This window comes from Lipotes vexillifer, unplaced genomic scaffold (assembly GCF_000442215.2).
Source record: "Lipotes vexillifer unplaced genomic scaffold, Lipotes_vexillifer_v1.1 scaffold645, whole genome shotgun sequence".
In the NCBI taxonomy this organism is placed as follows: Eukaryota; Metazoa; Chordata; class Mammalia; order Artiodactyla; family Lipotidae; genus Lipotes; species Lipotes vexillifer.
The window spans coordinates 1,052,208-1,070,444 of NW_006777439.1; the positions used below are offsets into that span (position 1 = coordinate 1,052,208).

Here is an 18,237-nt window from a genome sequence, read left to right on the forward strand (position 1 = left end):
CATAATACTGTCCTACTGCTTAATAGGCCGGTGCAATGCCTAGAAAATAACTGTCAAGCTTTGAAAGTAGCTGTTTAAAAAGAAGGGGGGGGAGGTAATCATTTGATTACATAAAGGACAAAAAATACTGTATTTATTGCTCTTCAGTTGACACAGATACATTCTTACAAACAAAGAGAAGTGCTGAAAATATTTCTTTCTTTTTTTTTTTTTTTTTTTGCGATATGTGGGCCTCTCACTGTCGTGGCCTTTCCCGTTGCCGGATGCGCAAGCTCAGCGCCCATGGCTCACGGGCCCAGCCGCTCCGCGGCATGTGGGATCCTCCCGGACCGGGGCACGAACCCGTATCCCCTGCATCAGCAGGCGGACTCTCAACCACTGCGCCACCAGGGAGGCCCTGAAAATATTTCTTAATGTTGCTCTATGATTCTCTTTACAACTTAAATGTTTCGAATGTTAAAGGTAGGGATATTAATTGTTCAATAAATACACCCTAGCACCCTTGAAAAGTATGATGGGGACCCTGTGAAAATTTGCATTAATTATTTTTTTAAAAAGCACGTCTTTTTCGGTGCCTTGTTTCCCACTTATTAAGTGATGATTTCTAGTCTATAGCAAAATCATGTATTAAGTTTACATATGAACATTAAATGCACTCAAACATTATCTCCAAACTCAAATGAAACTGAAATTGTTGGAAGATTGTGGGGCATAGTATTTGAGAGTTAATGAACCTACAGTTCAATAATGGTATCTGCCATAAAAGTGACATTGTAATGGCACTGGACCTTTTAGCAGGTTTCTGGCCTCTATACATGTATGTGAGCCAACTCACCCCTCTTTTAAAACTAATTTCATTACTCAAGAGACCTGAAAGAAGCCAAATTGACACTGTTTATGTCTCAAGTTAAAATGAAAGTACCATCTCTACATAACATTAGTAACATTGTAGTAGTGTTAGTGTAGTGTAGCACTGATTATTAAAACCTCAGCAGTTCAGATTACTGTTGATGAACATGGTGATGGACAAAATGTGTGACTGACAGATCACAGATTGTTAGGTCTAGAATATATTCACTAAAATGTGCACAAATGAGTTATAAATGTTATGGTATTTCAAAGTAGATAGGACTTTTTTTTTTTTTTTTTTTGCGGTACGCGGGCCTCTCCCCTTTGTGGCCTCTCCCATTGCGGAGCACAGGCTCAGCGGCCATGGCTCACGGGCCCAGCCGCTCCGCAGCACGTGGGATCTTCCCGGACCGGGGCACGAACCCGTGTCCCCTGCATCGGCAGGCAGACTCTCAACCACTGCGCCACCAGGGAAGCCCTAGATAGACTTTTTAAAACAATTATTTTTCATTCACTTATATCAAAAATTGAAATTCTCTTCTCCAGTTTGATTCATGTTCAGTTGGCAGTAGGTTTGGTTTTAAATTTCTCTTCCTCATCCCTACTTCTCCAGTCCATTGCCAAGCAGATAATTATCTACATAATGAGCTAGAATATGTTATTTTTTAAAAAGTCTTTTGGGAGTCCTTTTAGACAAGAGAACAATCATTTAGTAATACAAATGGTACTCTGATCGGTTGTGAAAATATAGTTTTGCTAATTTTCTAAAGAGAAAGTATACCAAGAATGAAAAAATATAAAGGAGTTCAGAGGGAAAAATAGGTGAAATGGATGCAAATCTGTTATATATACATGTAGGCAGCTTGGCATAGCAAAGTGACTCACTTTATCTACATACTTCTAGTTCCACAACAGTTCCTTCACTATAGCTTTTCTTCTACAAATGGAGAAAACATTCAGTGTAGACAAAATGTAGTCAATATTTTCAGTTCTGATCCTGTGAACATAATTATAAGCTCAATGTTTATGCATATCCTCATAAAATGCTTTGCTTTTCAATTTTTTTCTCACTTCCTCATTCCTCCATATCCCCAACAGCTCTAAAGTTGTCTACAATCTTCTTTTTACAAATGCAGGAAAATTCTGGACTGCTTCTTGCCTGTCTTATTGTTCCACACATGTATCTACCCAACTTACTCCTAAGAAAATTAGCGAGGATCTGGTGAACCACCTTTAAGAACTCATCATGACTTCTGAATAAAACTGGTATTCCTTAGAAACAAAGAGAGGCTATTTTAAGATAACTCAGGACTTCCCTCGTGGCGCAGTGGTTGGGAATCCGCCTGCCAATGCAGGGGACATGGGTTTGAGCCCTGGTCCAGGAAGATCCCACATGCTGCAGAGCAACTAAGCCCGTACGCCACAACTACTGAGCCTGCGTGCCACAGCTACTGAAGCCCATGCTTTGCAACAAAGAGAAGCCACCACAATAAGAAGCCCACGCACCACGTCGAAGAGAAGCCCTGGCTTGCTGCAACTAGAGAGAAAGCCCGCGTGCAGCAACGAAGACCCAACGCAGCCAAAAATAAATTTTAAAAAACCCTCCTTTCTGTTGAAAATAATGAAACAATGGTGGCCTCTAAATGCTCTCAAAACCTTCCCAATGCCACAGAATGGGGTATTTCCACCTTGTTTAGAAGTATTATGTGGTTGTTAATCAATCTGTTATTGCTCGTAAGGATGCTACTAAAACTCTGCTAAATATATATATATATAGGGAGAGTGAAAAGGGAAAATTTAATTTATAAGACATAGTTTCTGTTTGTCTGTAGCTAAACAAAACATAGCATAGTCCAGGGCCTCCCTTATGTCTGCCTTGGACTACATTTTCACAGGTATCCTCAAGATGCAGCTCAGTACAGTGGTTTAGCTGGGATTTTGCCAGTGGGATCAGGAAGGGTGTGTGTATGTGTGTCTGTGTGGTGTGAAAGGTGTGGATGAAGCAGGACATAATTATCCACCCACCTGATATCTGAGATGAGGACAGCATGGCCCCAGACATTTTAGTTGACTTTTTGGTAGCTTCTATTTCATGGCAGATCTTCTCTCCCTCCCTATGACAGCCAGGGTTTTCTTGCATATTGATGAAAAGACCTGTAATAAGTTACTTCTCAGTACCTGTCCTCATTATGGAAATTTCCATTCTGAACATTTCAAGTGCAAGGAAGACCACTGTCCACCTCCTACCCCCAATCTTTGGTTTCTCAAAAGAATTTATAATTGTGTGTGGCATTGTGGGGAAAAATTAGAGGGCTGTATTTATCTTCAAATTACACCAGTAAGCTTATGCCAGCTTCAGTGACACCAGCCCAAAGACAGAGAATGGAATTTAAAGGCCTTGTTCTTGTCCCTCATCTCAATGCCTTCTCTTATGTCTCTATCCCACTCCTTATAAAGAGGGCTTGTCATCATTCTAGTCTGCTTGTCATCATTTTAGTCTGTCATCATTTACTATTAAATTATCAGTAAAAGTAGATAGAACCACTCCCAGCATAGACTTTTATCTGTCATTTGTGTCTACCCTTCATGACTCCTCACAACTAGTTTATTTGTCAACCTAAGGCCCAAATAATACCAAAGCCATGAATTCCTTACTTGCCAGAAACCAAGGAATGTCTAGTCATATGGACCCTCCTGAGCCCTTAGACTAATGCCTAGCTCTTCCCAGTTACCTTCTTACCTTGCACACAGCCTCATAGGTTAACTGTCACCCAAATGCTCTGTCTCTATAGTTTATTATTCACAGTGTCAGTATTTATCGAGCATGAACATGCCAGGCACTGTTCCTGGTCCTGTGACTACAACAATAAAGACAAAGTCCTCTAAGGAGATCCTCATGGTGGGAGGAGGACGTGACACGATACATATATAAATACTAAGATAATTTAAATAGTGGTAAGTGCTATGGAGACAATAAAGCAGGAGTGTGATAACATGCAGTATTATAAGCGTACTCCTTTGATACAACTTTAGAGGACTTCAGACATTTTAGATATCTCTAGAGAAGTAGGTAAATGCTTTGAACTGCCCTTTAGATACAAGTCTTAAGGGAATAATACTGAGCTGTCCAGCATCTAAGAGACTCAGCCAACCTATGCAGCCTATGCTTTGAGGAAGCAAATCCTGAGACTCTTCTATAAGAGGAGCAGATCCTGGAACTTCCAGGGCTGGGAAGTGCTGACTAAATGATTTTTTTTAAAAAAGCAGCCACTGACAACCATGAGTCCTCTTAGGAGTTTCTGCCAAGATCAGTTGTAGGATGCTAGCTCATGCTAATAGGCGGAACAATCAGGAGCCCTTGGATTTACAAGTCCCTGTTGATCTTAGGTCAATTCCTCTCTTCAAAAATTTTTTTTTTTTGTGGTACGCGGGCCTCTCACTGTTGTGGCTTCTCCCGTTGCGGAGCACAGGCTCCGGACACGCAGGCTCAGCGGCCATGGCTCACGGGCCCACCCACTCCGTGTCATGTGGGATCCTCCCAGACCGGGGCATGAACCCAGGTCCCCTGCATCAGCAGGCAGACTCTCAACCACTGCGCCACCAGCGAAGCCCTCTCTCTTCAAAATTTAAGCTCCTTTGAGAAAGAAGCTCTAAGTTACAAAACATATAAGAGGAGATAGAGTACTTACATCATTTGGGAGAAAGAAGTAGATTCTTGCCAGGAACCTGTGCCAATTTTTAGAGATTATAAACAGATTGATAGCCGAAAGGATATGACCTAGGGAGACAGGTTACCCTCAATTTACGAAATTGACATTTCTATTGATTTGTAAGTGAGATGTATATTGCAGCCTGTTTTCTCACTGACAGATTAGACCAGTGGTTCTCAAACTTTTTGACTTTGGGACTCTACACCTGATAACAACATCTTAACATAAATAACACTTCGGGGAAAAATAATTATATTTTCTAAAACAAAAATAGAAGAATGACATTGTTTTCACTTTTGCAAATCATTATGTCATGGCTTAGTAGAAGATAGTTGCATTATTGTATCTGCTTCTGCATTTGATCTGCTGCAATATGTTTTGGTTGAAGTGTATGATGAAAATCTAGCCTCACGGAGCTATGTAAATGGAAAAGGGAGGACCTCATGAACTCCCTGAAAGGCTCTTGGGGCCCTCAGAATTCTAAGACCACACTTTAAGAATCACTGGATTAGCAGTACATTGCAATAGGGAGGAGGAAACAAATCTTCCAATGAACCAGTTGACAGCTTTTTGAAAGATAAGAAGTCTGAGTCATGACATGCCGGGAATCATAGGATTCTGGTAGTGCTTCTTTGAGAAGCACTGTAAACTTTGAGTTTTATGTATATACAGATCACCTGGGTTCCTTGTTAAAATTCAGATCCTGATTCAAAAGATCCGATGCGAAGCTACAGAACCTATATAGTTCTAACAAGCTCCCAGGGGATGCCAATGGTGCTGATCCATGGACATCACTTTGAGTAGCAATGCTCTAGTAAATTATGATATACACATCACCAGAAAACCTATAGGAGAATGCACGAGTAAGCTTGCGTGTGTGTGTGTGTGTGTGTGTGTGTGTGTGTGTGTGTAAGTGTAGGATAGGGATAGGTGGAGGAAAGAGAGAAGTATAAATAAATGCATGCTATCTACCAATACTTTTTAAAAAACTATTTAAAAGATGCTATTGTTTTTTATAAATCCTATACTATGGTAAATTTTCACTACTACTTGTCAACCAGCAAAGCAAACTAAGGCATGACGTTGCTATATTTGTTGAGGCAGAGGAGAATGGTATTAGACCTGAAAAAAAAATTTTTTGCCCCTAATAATGTAAAGGATTGGGCAAGTAATTGATGAACTATGTGTTAGAGTCTTAAGTCCATAGTATTAGCGGTAGAGCAACAACATGAAATTGTGCAATTTATATATGCTCAGCATGTAGAGACTTCAACAACTCATTTATAATTTCATGTGTAGAAATCATATTTTAAAAGGCTTTGCAGAGGATGGTACTGCAGCAATACAAACTTTTCCTTACTTAACATGCAAAACAAACCATATTGGCTAAAATTATCAAACAGAATTTTGCAGTACGCGGGCCTCTCACTGTTGTGGCCTCTCCCGTTGCAGAGCACAGGCTCCGGACGCGCAGGCTCAGGGGCCATGGCTCATGGGCCTAGCTGCTCCGCAGCATGTGGGGTCTTCCCGGACCGGGGCGTGAACCCGTGTCCCCTGCATCGGCAAGTAGACTCTCAACCACTGCGCCACCAGGGAAGCCTATCAAACAGACTTTAAAACTTGCAGTAGAAGCATGAGATAGTTTATTTGGTTATTAAATGTTATTTCCCATTTCTCTACAATCTCTCCTTAAACTTAACTTCAAGGATATTAATTTCTACCCAACTTTAGCCACTTAACAACTTGACCACAAAATTTGGTCATTCCTTGGACCTACCTTACTTCTAAGATCTGAACTGTGAAATTTAAAAAATTTGTCTAGTTTTTGATGCTTACTGAAATGTATCTTCAACCTTATTGCAACCTTTGAGCCCCTGATCCCCCCGTCTTTTAAAAAATTTTTGATAAAATACACACAAAATTTACCATCTTAACCATTTTAAGTGTACATTTCAGTCATATTATAATAAATATATTCATAATGTTGTGCAACCATCACCACCATCCATCTCCATAACTCTTCTCATCTAGTAAACTAAAACTCTATACCCATTAAACTATAGCTGCCCGTCCCCCTCATTTCCCCCACCTCAGCCCCTAGCAACCACAATTCTACCTTTTGTCTCCATGATTTTGACTACTCTAAGTACCTCATATAAGTGAAAACATAGTGTTTGTCTTTTTGTGACAGGCTTATTTCACTTAGCATAATGTCCTCAAGGTTCATCCACAGTGTAGCATGTGTCAGAATTTCCTTTTTAAGGCTGAAAAATATTCCACTGTATGTATATACCACATTTTGTTTATCCATTCATCCATCGATGACACTTGGGTTGCCATTTTAGCTATCGTGAACGTTGCTATGACTATGGGTGTACAAATATCTCTTCAAGACCTTGCTTTTGATTCTTTTGAGTATATACCCAGAAGGGCAATTGCTGGGTCATATGGTAATTCTATTTCTAATTTTTTGAGGAACACCATACTGTTTTCTACAGCAGCCATACCATTTTACATTCCTACTTACTGTGCACAGGGGTTCCATTTTCTCCATATCAATGCCAACATTTGTTATTTTCTATTTTTCTTTGATAGTAGCTATTCTAGTGGGTGCTTGGTGGTATCTCATTGTAGTTTTTTTTTTTTTTAAAGATTTTTAATTTTAATTTTATTTTTATTTATTTATTTGTGCTGTGTTGGGTCTTTGTTTCTGTGCGAGGGCTTTCTCTAGTTGTGGCAAGTGGGGGCCACTCTTCATCGCGGTGCGCGGGCCTCTCACTATCGCGGCCTCTCCCGTTGCGGAGCACAGGCTCCAGACGCGCAGGCTCAGTAGTTGTGGCTCACGGGCCTAGCTGCTCCGTGGCATGTGGGATCTTCCCAGACCAGGGCTCGAACCCATGTCCCCTGCATCGGCAGGCGGACTCTCAACCACTGCGCCACCAGGGAAGCCCCTCATTGTAGTTTTGATTTGCATTTCCCTAATGATTAGTGATGTTGAGCATCTTTTCATGTGCTTGTTAGCCATTTGACTATCTTTTTTTTTTGGAGAAATGTCTATTCAAGTCCTTTGGTCATTTGTAGATTGGGTTGTATTTTTTGTTGTTGAGTTTCAGGAGTACTCTATATGTCTGGATATTAATCCCTTATCAGATATATGGTTTACAAATATTTTCCCCCATTCTGTGGACTGCCTTTTTACTCTGTTGATGGTTTTCTTATTGCACAAATTTTAAAAAATTTTCATGATGTCCAATTTATCTATTTTTTCCTTTTGCTGCCTGTGCCTTTGGTGTCATATTCAAGAAATCATTGCCAAATCCAATGTCCTGCAAACTTTGCCCTGTTTTCTTCCAAGAGTTTTATAATTTTAGGTCTCACATTTAAGTCTTTAATCCACTTTAAGTTAATTTTTGTATACAGTGTTAAATAAGGGTCCAGCTTTTTTCTTTTGCATGTGGATAGCCAGTTTTCCCAGTATCATTTGCTGAGAAGACTGTCCTTTCTCCATTGAATGGTCTTAGCATTTTTGTCAAAAATTATTTTACAAAAAAAAATTACTCAGCCAGAAAAAAGCATGAAATATTGCCTTTTGTAGCAACACTGATGGACCTAGAGAATATTATACATAGTGAAGTCAGACAGAGAAAGACACATACTATATGATATCACTTATATGTGGAATCTAAAAAACAATACAAATGAATCTACATATAAAACAGAAACAGACTCACATAGAAAACAAACTTATGGTTACCAAAGGGGAGAGGGAGGGAAGAAGGGACAAATTAGGAGTATGGGATTAACAGATACAAATTACTGAACATAGAACAGATAAGCAACAAGGATTTACTGTATAGCACATGGAATTATATTCAATACCTTGTAATAACCTATAATGGAATATAATCTGAAAAAAATAATTGAATCACTTTGCCGTACACCTGAAACTAACACAATATTGTAAATCAACTATCCTATACCAAAAAAAAAAAAAAAAAAAGAGTAAAAAAAGCATTTGGCCATATATGCAAGGGTTTATTTCTGGGCTCTCTATTCTATTCCATTGGTCTATTATGTCTATCTTTATGCCAGCATCACACAGTTTTGATTACTGTAGCTTTTGTAAGTTTTGAAATCAGAAAGTTCATACTTTTCCTTTTTTGACTTTCTCCACATCTTCCTTTAGTTCTTTGATCATCTTTAAGACAGTTGTTTAAAAGTCTTTGCCTAGCAGATCTGCCATCAGGTCTTTTTCAGGGGCAGATTCTGTGGATCTTATTTTCCTTTTAATGAACCACACTTTCCTGTTTCTTTGGATATTGTGTGATATTTTTTGTTGAAAACTGGACATTTGAATCTAATAATGTGGGATCTCTGGAAATCAGATCCTCCTCCTTCCCCAAGATTTGCGCTTTTTATTATTTTTATTTATTGTTGTAGGCTGTCTCTGTGCCAAGGACCAACCTGATGTGTAAACATATGGTCTTCGCAGGTCTTTTCTGAGTCCATGACTTCCCTTGGGCACAAGTGGTCACTGTCCTCACTCCTGCTCTGCACTTCTTTTATTCACATGTACTCCATATCATATACCAGACCTTTCCCCTTTTCAAGCCCACAAGTCTCTCTTCAGGAGTATGCTTCAATCTTGTATTAGAATTCTATAACAAAACAACATACCAACTTCCCCCAAATCAACTTTTTCCTTGTCATCCCTAAGATAATCATACTAAAAATCAAAGCATGGGCTTTGGAATCAAAGATGACCTGAATCTGGATCCTGACTTTGCCACTTAATGGCTATGTAATTTGGTGAACTGTTTAACTCCTCTGAGCCTTTTTACTCTACATCTTGGAAACCAATCCCAATTTTGCATGGTTGTCATGAAAGTTAAATGACATAGTATATGAAGTCCCTAGGATAGGGAATGGCACTTATTTGATGCACATACCCTCTCCTCCTCCAACTGGTTCCCATCAAATCCTACTGATACAACTTTTGTAGACTCTTTTAAAAAAAATACTCATTGCCGCCATCTTAGACTGGACACTCGTTGCCTCTCAGCAAAGCTACTATAGCAACCACTGACGATTACTGGCTCCGGTCTATCCTACACTGTTCTTGTATTAAACTTTCTTGGCTCTAGACCTTCAATGGCTGGCTGTGGTCAAATAAATAAAACCCAGTTTTACATCTGACAAATTACATAATTTGGCCCCAGTTTACCTTTGCAGCCTTATCTTACACTATTTCCCTTCCATACCCAGGCAGCTCCTTGCTTCTCCCGAACTTTACCACATGCTTTAACTAGCTAAGATACCCTCTTATTCTGGCCTTTCTTCATTCCACCAGTTCAAGGTTTATATTAATTTGTAGAAAAATAACTCTTTTTCATGTGATTCCATTGTTAGCAAACTCTTTCTACCCCCCTGAACATCTCAGTACTTCCTGCCACTCTTCTGGAACTCACCATTCTACTTTGAGTTTTAGTTATTTCCATACATGTCTAGTGTTTGAGGCTAGATGACAAGTTTTTCTTTAGTTCAAACATACACTTCATACTCAAAGCTGTATTTTGGGTTAATCCCAAAGGCATTAAAGATACCACATTCTTGCAATGAAGGGAGGTAACAACATGTTACCCGGAAATCTGAAGTATGCCTGGAAATCTGAAATACCTTTAGGTATTCTAAATAAATAGATGAATTAGCACTCTACCACTCTTGGGTGCTCTCGTCTCTTGGAGTTTTTAAACAGGCCAAACTTATCAACATGGAAAACTCATTTGGTCTTCAATGCAAAAATATCTTTATTGGCCTCTGTTCAGAAACTAAGAAGTTAGTGAAAAGCATACACCATTAATATTTGCTTATAAGGCTGGTAGTACTTGCTGCAAAAATGGCATACAACAAACATTTCTGCTGTCAAATTAGATGTATTCTAGTGATGTACTTTCAATGTCAGAAACTCGTTATTCCAAGTAAGGTAAAATCGCCTGTGGTTATACTTCTAAGTTATACTGATTTTCTAAAGAATTTTTTTTTCCTCAGTAACTTGGAAGCCAGGCAGCCACAGCACAATTTCCTTTTCATTCTCAGGGGATTTCCTCAGCTAAGGGCATGTCTTATAAGAAACCTGTTCCAGAATCAATGTTTCAGGCCTCTTTAAACACCAAACCAGCAGTAAGAGCAGGTTTTTTTGTTTGTTTGGCCTAAAATGAACTTGTAACAGAGGACTGGTTAATCTAAGTATTTCCCTAGGACTTAAAAAATTTCATGATTTTACAGTATGGACTTTGTGTTAATTGCAGAGTACTTCTTTGTAAATTGCAGTAAGATACGTATTTTCTTTTAACCATTTTAAAGTGTACAATTCAGTGGCATTCTGTACATTCACAATGTTGTACAACCATCACCAGAACACCGGTTACCCGAAAAGGACCTCCCACACCTATTAAGCAGTTACTTCCCAATCTCTACTCCCACTAGCCTTTAGTAACCACTAATCTACTGTCTCTATGGACTTTTTTTTTTGGTGGCACTGTGCAGCTTGTGGGATTTTAGTTCCCCAACCAGGGATTGAACCTGGGTCCTCGGTGGTGAGAGCGCAGAGTCCTAACCACTGGACCACCAAGGAATTCCCCTGTCTCTACAGATTTGTGTATTCTGAATATTTCATGTAAATATTCAGCCTTTTGTGCTTAGCTTCTTTCACTTAGCCAAGTGACAGCACTTTCACTTTCATGTTTTCAAGGTTCACTCATGTTGTAACGCTCATCAGTACCTCATTCTTTTCTATGGCTGAATAATATTCCATTATATGGATATACGACATTTTATCATCAGTTTATCCAAACATCAATTTGGTTGTCTCTACCTTTTGGCTATTGTGAATAGTGCTGCTATGAACATCTGTATATAGTTTCTGTTGAATGCCTGTAATTCTTTTGGGTATATACCAAGCTGTGGAATTGCTAGGTCATATAATACATGTAATACTTCTTTACATTGCTAAATTCAAATACCAAGTAGTACTATTTAAGAAAATAGTGAAGGTTCCAGGAAATTATGTAACATAGACTAGGTGATTAACCAACCAGAAAGTGGTAGTAGCTCTAGCTCTTTAGTGTTTTTGACACTTTATAGAGAGTGGGAAGGATACAGATAAGTTAGTGATCCTCAAATGTGCTCAAAAATTACCTGAGAAACCTTTTTAAAAATGCAGATGGCTGAGTTTCAAGGCCAAAGACTCTAATTCAGTAGGTCTGGAGCGTAGGGATTTGTACTTTAGACATCCTAGGTGATTCTGATGGAGATGGGTCTTCCCACTGCACTTTGACAAACCCTTGTAGCTGACGGCTCTTAACTGAAATCAAATTAGGCAGAAGGGATTAAAGGAATAAAATGAAGCTTTCCAACTGTCAGCCTAACCTTTTATAGAAACCCTGAAACTGTGATGACAAATAATGTAATGGTACAATATATCTGCTAAGGGGAAAGCTCAGTCTTTCTAAGTAGCACCCCTTTCTCCATTTTAATAGGCAAAATTTGACCAATAAGCAACACGTAGTATTAGAAAGAGAACACTATTGAACCAACTGTCATTCCCAAGACTCCTATTATAAACATTTGTTGGTATCAAAGATTAGCAATGCTTTAGCAACTTCTGGCTTTAAATTTAAATTCAGTTTACTTTTTGATATTTGGCTAATGAGGGCCTTGTTTAAGCAAGAAACTAGCTGCTAGTTAGATTGAGTTTCTTCTTAGAAGACAGATAAGATTCATTATAGACACACAACTGCTTAACATGAGACCTACTGAAAAGTAAAAATCACCTCCCTAATCCCAACACCCATTTAATAAGGCTTCAATTCCTAAAAACCTGACGTGATTTATTTTTAGATCCAGCTGTATTAAGACCAGCCAGGTTAGTCCTGGAAGGTGATTCTGCTTCCAAGTATCGTAATTCACGTTAGCCCTTAAAAACACAAAACCATCTTGAGCAATTAATATCTTGATTTAATTAATCATATTTCATAGAAGCTCAAAGCACTCAAACATTTCCCCTTTACATGAATAAACAAAAGCCCTATAATTTACAATGTTCAGAACACTATATAAAAGAATTCCCATAAAAATTACATTAGGATCTTTTCCATCACCAGGGCAACTGCAGTAGTTTCCTCTGACTTGTACACCCTCTGCCTGAATACATGTTCTTCTTTGTGATGATCTAAATTTAAATTAGGTGAGTACAAATCACAGCAAAAATTAAAGTTTTCATCTTTAATGACTGGAAACAACGTACATTTTCATGACACCAATGCTACAGTTTTTGGAGTCACAGTAAGATACACAGAATTACATCCATAATTAACATGAATGCCAACATTTCAAGCAGTAATTTCTGTTACATGGCAAACAAAATCAAGAAAGCAACCATCAAACAAAAGAGACCCATAGCTTCAGACAAGGCAAATCCCAGGATAGCATATGAGAACAGCTGCTGTTTCAGCGAAGGGTTTCTAAAAGAGACAACACACATCATTGTTACTTTGAAATATTATTTGAATTTTAACATGGTTGGTAAATGTTAAACAACCAGATTACGAGCGTTGAGGATCTTTGTAAATTGGAAAGTACCGGAACAGTGTTTTGCCTAGTTCTCTTTTGGTTCTGCCTTTGACATTCCTTTCTCCTCATTCCTAATCATTTGGGGAAAGGGAGGTACTGTCTCTCTATATCAATATAAGTGGTTAGTCTTCATCCATTTTGAGGGATTCAGACATTCTTCTTATCCCCATTAAAGTATGTTCTATACTTTTTAAGATTTGCTAGTTTAAAAATAAGGTCTTAAATAATAAAACGGAAGCTGATATTTTTAAAGCATGAGCTCTCTTAATTATATTCCCACAACTTAAAAATTAAAGAGTGCAGACTCTGAAGTCAAAGTGAGTTAAAACTTATTTTCTGACACTGGCTTTGACTTTGGGCAAGCCGTATAACCTCTGTATCTCTAGTCCTTCACAGGTAAACCAGTTTCTCTAAGGCGTGTTGGGAGCAGTGAGATAACTGCATGCAAAGACCTCAAAATATAATGCAAGACACAGACAGGCACTTAATACAAAGTAGCAATGATGATTTCAATAGTTTTCTAAGTTGCCAATTATTTCAAGAATGTTTTTAAACTAGTTTATTCGGCAACAGGAATTACCTGGCGTAACCAATGATGAGGCTGCCGAAGACTGTGCCAATACCAGCACCAGAACCAGCCACTCCTACTGTTGCAGCACCTGCACCTATAAATTTGGCTGCAGTATCAATGTCTCTGCTGACTGCACTGGTCTGGAACTCCCTTTGGATTAACTGAGACACACCATTCTGGGCCCCATTAAATACCGTAGAGCTCTAGAGAACAGGAAATAAAGGCAAAGGTCAAATCAGCAATCACAGTTAGCTATTTTAATTACTGTACTGTTAAAATGATAACCACTTCTCTATTTCTGTAGCTGAGTTTGAATAGGTGGTGTGGCACAACAGAAAAATCTGGGGCTTAGAATAATTCCCATCTTGCAGAATAGGAATAGCAACATCTACACTGCATAAGGTTTTTGAAAATTAAGAAACGGTGTACGTGCATATGCTTTTTATTTTAAATTAATTAATTTATTTTTGGCTGCATTGGGTCTTCATTGCTACGCGTGGGCTTTCTTTAGTTGCAGCGAGCAGGGGCTACTCTTCGTTGCAGTGAGTGGGCTTCTCATTGCAGCGGCTTCTCTTGTTGCAGAGCACGGGCTCTAGGTGCACGGGCTTCAGTAGTTGTGGCATGTGGGCTCAGCAGTTGTGGTGCACGGGCTTAGTTGCTCCACGGCATGTGGGATCTTCCTGGACCAGGGCTCGAACCCGTGTCCCCTGCATTGGCAGGCGGATTCTTAACCACTGTGCCACCAGGGAAGCCCTGCATGTGCTTTTTAATAGAGTAGGCTGTTCAGTAACTGTTGCTATCATAATCTTAAATACAGGCAACTCAAAACCATATACTTAAGTATATATACTGACTATATTTCTTAGCCAATTCAGGTGGATAAGTTTTGGATACAGAAGTTTCTTTCATTGGCTCATTCTCTGCAAAATTTTTGGATGAAAGGGTGGAAAGGACTCCCTCAGACCATTCATTAATGAGGTTTTTCCCCTTCACTTCAATTGAAACCATAAGGCTTATTTGGCAGTGTTACTTAATTTCTATTATTACTACATTTACCTCTCCAGTCCTAGCCTCTGGTCGAGATAACACTGATGCAGAAATTGGTCTGTATGCAACTCTGGATCCAGCTCGGAACTGTTAATGAAAAAAGATTCCATGTATTAAGTAAAAATACAGATAAAACTTCAATGACCCTTCTTGCACCATGAATTCTAAAAAGGCAAGCTGCAAAAATGAGTAAGAAAAATTATGACTTTCCTCTATTGATTCTTATCTTGTCTGTTTGGTCATTTTTCAAGGCACAAAGCAATTTTAATAAAATTGTTAATGCAATTTTAAAGCTTGCTTCATAATGTATCTGTGATATTCTGAACAAAACTTCTAAGAACAATTAGTTTAAAAGAATAAGTATTGCTTTTAAAATTTCAATTATTGTAGCGCCACAATTCAGATCAGAAAACCAGTAATGAAGACCCCACATTCTTTGGTTAAGTTTAAGTGGATCAACAAGTAGGTACAACAGCACTATAAACAGCGTGTCATTTTAAATAGCCCATTAGTTAACATGATCTCCTGCTATTTCTAGGATATTCTTATATGTCCATTAATCATAGAATTAAAAAGCAGCTTAAGCAATTCCACATCAGTGGAAGAACAATCGTTGAAATACTCTGACCATAAGGACACGTTCCAGTCCACCTTCTCCGCCCTTGAGTGTCCACTAAATTAAGGTCACAGAAAATCCCTTCAGAACCAAGACCTGATTCTCTAAGACAAACCCCCGAGATCTTCACTTCACCAAAAGTGTCCAAAATGGTTTTTGGAAATAACATCCCAGAAGCAGGAGGAGAGATTTTCGCGTCCTGCACCAGCCGCCTCCGCCCACGCAGGGTGAGGCAAGTCCCTCCCTCTGCAGCTGCGAGACTGACCTACAGATCAGCAAGTGAGAGTGCAGCCGCGACGCTAGGCCTCAGGAGCCCCCTCCACCCTCCACTGCACCCCAACCCTCGCGAGGCCGCGATCCAACAGGGTGCCGGAGGAGGTGGGGTGGGGGGCCGCTCCGGAACGAGGGGCAAGGAGGGTTTGACCTACACCGAGCTGGCCTGACAGTTAGGCCTCGGCGGCTCTCCACCCCCCGAGTGGAGGGGAGGAGCGGAATGAGAAGCCCCAGGAAGAGGAGGAAAGGGAGAAAAGGACACAGAGGTTATGGGCCTAGGGAGAGCTGTCCCGAGAGGGCGGTGTGTCCTGCCCCGAGGTGAACCGTTCAACAACGTGGACGCCCGGTCCAAGTGGTCGGGGCCTCGAGCCCCCGGCCCAGCCTGGGCTACGCACCAGAGCTGGGGTGCAGGCGAGCTTGGCGCAGGCGAACATCTTGCACTCTTCGGGGCGGCGCGGCTGGAGGACTTGGGTAACAAGCGACTAGGGCTCCTCTCCCGCTTCCTCTCTGCGGAGGCAAAGAGGCTTAAGGTCAAGTGCCCTCCGAGGGCCCGTCCTTCCACCCAGGTCCCGCGGACTCCCGTGCACGCGGTCAGCTCGGGTCCCGCGCCAAGCGAGGCGACAGCAGAATGAATGGCTCCCTCCTGGGCGCGGCTCCACCTCGGCCACGTCCGGCTCGCGCGCCCTCCGCTTACCTTCCCGGGAGGTGGCAGCGGCCGACTCAGCAGAGGTCGAAGGAATGGGGCTGGGCGCGCAGGCGCGGTTCGGCTCTTATCCGCGCCGCGGCACCCGGATGCAGAAGGCGGGGAATCGGGTACAGCTGGGAAGACGCTCAAGGTCACTGTGTAACAACTTTATTGGTAACCAGTCGGGAAAGGCAGCGACAGCCGCCCGGAGACAGACTGAGGAGCAGAGGGTGGCGGAGAGACAAAAAGAATAAATAAAGACCAGCCCAGGCAGAGAGAACCGAACAAGTTGTTTCGCCTTTGATCTAGGCTGGTCGGAGGATAGTGGGACTTCGTCTTTCAGTTGATGAGATTTGGCCTTTTATCAGTTCCTAGGTCCCTTTCATAGAGGAGCTCCCTTCCTGGTCATTCTCCTCTGTGAAATGGGACTCAGTGTGGGGAAACGGTTCATTCTCTGCTTGGCAGAAGCAATTAGGGCTCCCAGCAAAGTGAAAATACATTTCTTTAAAGGAATCTGGAAAAGGTTCCAGAGTCTGGAATAATCTTTTGGGTGAAAGTGGGCCTGACCTACTGGGACAAAGGAATAAGCAAATGAATAGATCTAAGAGCTTCGTGACTTGGGCACAAAATTGCCTCTTGGTAAAGTGAGGCAGGTCGGTTTTTCAATCTCAGCCCCATGGTTGGGAGAATTAAGGGATTGTAAATGTTTTTTCATGTAGGGCCAGGGACTAAAGAAAGTCTGAGTTTTTTCAAAACTGACCCAACTTTTAACACTTGTTTTTGGTAACTTTGGACTTCAGATGAATACAGAAATGTCTCAGAAAAATGGCTCTTTCTGGACTTCTGTTAAGTCCTTGAATTCTGTAAATCTGACTTAATAGTTCTAACAAGTGGCTATCAGAGGTGATACAAGTCAACATAAAAGAATAAATATCTAGTGTGCCCAGATGATGGGATGGCTGGGGACTGAAATCCTACCCACTTGGTCTAGAGCCCTGGTACAACATGGACCCAGAGGATCACTTCTTTTTCTAGTTGGCACAAAGGTGCAGTATCATCTAGCAGTAATCCTGGGGAGAAGCCCTCAGAACTAAAATTTGAAGAGTGAATAAGACTTTGTCACTGATCTAACTTCACAGACAAATGCTTCAAAATCACACACGAGCTAATCATTTTAGTTTCAATCTCTTTTTAAAAGTTAATTAATTTTTATTTTTGGCTGTGTCAGGTCTTAGTTGCAGCATGCGGGATCTTCGTTGCAGCACGCAGGCTTCTCTCCAGTTGCAACACGCTGGCTCTCTAGTTGAGGCATGTGGGTTTAGTTGCCCCGTGGCATGTGGGATCTTCCTGGACCAGGGATTAAACCCATATCCCCTGCATTGGAAGGCGGATTCTTAACCACTGGACCACCAGGGAAGTCCCCAGGTTCAATCTTTAGCCCATAAAATAGATAATGCATACGTGCAGTTCAAAGAGAAATTATTAGTATATTTTCTCAAGTACTCAGTTGTTGCCTGAAGTATGTGGTAAGATGTCCTGTGATGCTTAAAGTAGAATAAACAATAATGCTCTGTATTAGTCAGAGTTCTCCAGAGAAACAGAACCAGCTGGAAGAAAAACTGACCTGCCTCAGTAGGATCCTATGGGTTCTGCTTCTGTGGAGAACCCTGAGTAGTACAGAGCACTATTGTTTATATATAGAGAGAGAGACAGACAGACTGACAGGATAACCATGAGGAATGGGCTTATGTGGTTATAGAAGCTGAGAAGTTCCATGAGCTGACGTCTCCAAGCTGGAGACTCAGGAAAGCTGGTGGTATAATTCAATTGGAATCTGAAGGCCTGAGAACCAAGG

The 18,237-nt window shown here is 40.7% G+C and overlaps 1 protein-coding gene and 1 non-coding gene across 2 annotated transcripts; both read right to left on the bottom strand.

Moving 5' to 3' along the window:
- Positions 1-11,120: 11,120 nt before the first annotated feature.
- TRNAE-CUC (transfer RNA glutamic acid (anticodon CUC)) lies at positions 11,121-11,193 on the bottom strand. Its single transcript has one exon. It is a non-coding gene; the product is annotated as a tRNA-Glu (tRNA).
- A 1,634-nt stretch (positions 11,194-12,827) lies between these two features.
- Positions 12,828-16,443, bottom strand: ATP5MC3 (ATP synthase membrane subunit c locus 3). Its single transcript, XM_007451079.1, has 5 exons — positions 16,392-16,443; positions 16,093-16,204; positions 14,818-14,895; positions 13,771-13,964; positions 12,828-13,081 (listed from the first exon to the last, which is right to left on the bottom strand). The coding sequence occupies exons 2-5, from the start codon at positions 16,129-16,131 to the stop codon at positions 12,967-12,969; spliced, it is 426 nt and encodes a 141-aa protein (XP_007451141.1). The 5' UTR covers positions 16,132-16,204; positions 16,392-16,443; the 3' UTR covers positions 12,828-12,966.
- Between the last annotated feature and the right edge of the window lie 1,794 nt (positions 16,444-18,237).